This window comes from Rhagoletis pomonella, unplaced genomic scaffold, assembly GCF_013731165.1.
Source record: "Rhagoletis pomonella isolate Grant_MI unplaced genomic scaffold, Rhpom_1.0 Rhpom_scaffold_05333, whole genome shotgun sequence".
Lineage (NCBI taxonomy): Eukaryota > Metazoa > Arthropoda > Insecta > Diptera > Tephritidae > Rhagoletis > Rhagoletis pomonella.
The window spans coordinates 61-2,660 of record NW_023463874.1 but is presented as its reverse complement, the minus strand read 5'-3'; the positions used below and the strand labels follow the sequence as shown (position 1 = coordinate 2,660).

At 47.4% G+C, this 2,600-nt stretch overlaps 2 protein-coding genes across 2 annotated transcripts; both read left to right on the top strand.

The window, feature by feature from the left end:
- The first annotated feature begins 434 nt into the window (after positions 1-434).
- LOC118755110 lies at positions 435-1,100 on the top strand. Its single transcript, XM_036489957.1, has one exon. It carries the CDS (start codon positions 435-437, stop codon positions 1,098-1,100), a length of 666 nt encoding a protein of 221 aa, XP_036345850.1.
- A 201-nt stretch (positions 1,101-1,301) lies between these two features.
- On the top strand, positions 1,302-1,996 carry LOC118755109 (the record flags this gene model as incomplete). Its single annotated transcript, XM_036489956.1, has 1 exon — positions 1,302-1,996. A coding segment is annotated over exon 1 (695 nt), but the record flags the coding sequence as incomplete, so codon positions are not given.
- Between the last annotated feature and the right edge of the window lie 604 nt (positions 1,997-2,600).

The following is a 2,600-nucleotide window of genomic DNA, read 5'->3' as shown; positions in this document are numbered from 1 at the left end:
ATGTCTTAACTGCCTTGGTAGGAACCATTACTCTAGTGCATGCCCGTCTCTTCGTAGATGCCAGCACTGCAAGGTGAGTCACCATACTTTACTGCATAGGACATACGGCGAAGATAAGTCAGCAAACAACAAAAATGCAGACAGCAAACAAACAGCGCTTCAAGCCGTCAAATGCACAGGCGAAGTCATTCTCGCCACCGCCCTCGTTCGGCTATTTAATTCTGCGGGCTCCTCAGTCATCGCTCGTGTTCTGCTAGACTCGGGCTCGCAGCTAAACTTCGTAACAGAACACATTGCGCAGCATCTTCGCCTACCTCGTTCCAAGCGTAGTATCGAGGTAATAGGCATCGGCACAGCTACAAAAAAAAACTCAGCAGATGTGTTCTGTAGAGCTGAAGTCACTTCACACCGCCTTTGCTACGAGCATCGAAGCTATGATTCTGCCATCAATAACGTCACATCAGCCAGCCAATCACATCAACTTCGACTCATGGAAATTTCCAAGAAACATCACACTAGCTGATAGCACATTTCACAAACCTGGTGGCATTGATTGCCTCATTGGTGCAGGCATGTTTTTCGACCTTTTGCTGGTGGGCCAGATCAAGCTTCCCAACACCTCTTCTGTACTCCAAAAAACTAAGCTGGGATGGATTGTGTCTGGAATAGCCCCGCCATTATCGTCTTCGTCACCATCATCATTGCATACAGCCTCGTCGTTACCGTTTTCGTTGTACAAATCATTCATAGCTGTTAGCAATCATCCTCAACTTGATCATCTGCTCGAAAAATTCTGGACTCTCGAAAGCTACAACGAGTCTTCAAGGTTTTTGTCAGCGGAAGAAAGGGCCTGCGAGAAGTTTTTCGAAGCCACAACCACAAGATGCCCTGTCACCAATAAATTCATCGTGCGCTTGCCATTAAAGGAAGATCCACAGACGCTAGGCCATTCATACGAGACTGCCCTTAAAAGGTTGCTCGGTCTAGAGTATAAATTCGCACGCAATCCGTCGTTGTTGAAGCAATATTCTGAGTTCATGGGTGAGTACGAGTCCATGAAACACATGACTGAACTTGAGAGCAACACGAAAGGGCGCTAATTCATCCCGCATCACTGTGTGATGAGAGCAGACAGTAGCACCACGAAGTTTCGCGTCGTCTTTGATGCATCGTGCCGTACAACGTCGGGAAAGAGCTTAAACGAAATACTTCGTTTTGGTCCCACTCTGCAGGACGACATCTTTACCATACTAATTCGCTTTCGTAGTCATAAATATGTGCTCATGGCCGACATCGCCAAGATGTACCGTCAGGTACTAGTGCACGAAGCTGATACGCCTTGGCAGTGCATAGTGTGGAGAAGCTCACCCGAAATCCAACCGAAGGTGTACAAACTTCAAACGGTAACTTATGGCACCAGCTGCGCGCCATACCTGGCGACTAAATGCCTACTTCAACTTGCCAGAGATGAGTCTTCCCGCTTTCCAATTGGGGCTGCCGTCACACTGAAGGACTTTTATGTCGACAACTTAATGACTGGTGCGTCAACGGTCAACGAAGTTATCGCCATAAAACAACAAGTCACGTCGCTCCTCAGCAGTGGTGGTTTCCCGCTACGCAAATTTGCGTCGAACCATATGCACGTCATAGAGGACGTACCCCAAGAAGACAGGGAAAAGAGCGTAAAACTAGGCGATTCCGAATACGTGAAAACTCTTGGATTAAAATGGTCACCAGTAGAAGATATTTTTATCTTCAGCTACAACAATCGTTCGTCGCAGTCGAAGGCAACCAAGAGGTCCATATTGTCGCAAATAGCCAGCTTTTTTGATCCGCTAGGTCTTCTCAACCCTCTTATCGTCTCGTGCAAACTACTCATGCAACAATTGTGGGAGCTTAAACTAGACTGGGATGAAAGCGTGCCACAAAATGTCTACACACAATGGCGTAACTTCCATCAACAACTAAATCGGATCGACAACATTCAGATTCCAAGGTACGTTCCAATTAACGCTACTACTGAAAACCTTGCTTTTGCAGATGCTAGCTCGAGGGCTTACGGCGCTTGCATTTACATGGTTACCCGATCCTCTCGAGAAGCAGTGTCATCGTTGGTGTGTGCCAAGTCCCGTGTGGCGCCTAAGAAAGAAGTGAGTTTACCCCGCTTGGAACTGTGCGCTACAATGTTGCTAGCAGAACTCCTTCAATCTGTGGTGAACATATGCACAATTGAGTCAGAGCTCATTCATTGTTGGACTGACTCAACAATCGCCCTGTGCTGAATTCGCGGTGAGCCGTCCAGGTGGACCGTCTTTGTGGCCAATCGCGTTTCAAAAATTCAGCAGCTCACCGCACACTATACATGGCATTACGTGCCCTCGAAGCTCAACCCTGCCGACCTTGTTTCTCGCGGTGCAACTGTGGAAGAGATCAGGAATAACCAACAGTGGTTCCATGGGCCCTCGTTTCTAAAAATGCCGCACGAGAACTGGCCCAATTTATCATACGATATTCGTTTAAATCTGCCAGAACAACGCAAACAGCGGGTAGTATTGCTGACAGAACAACAACACGACATCGTTGCAGAGCATAAACATGTC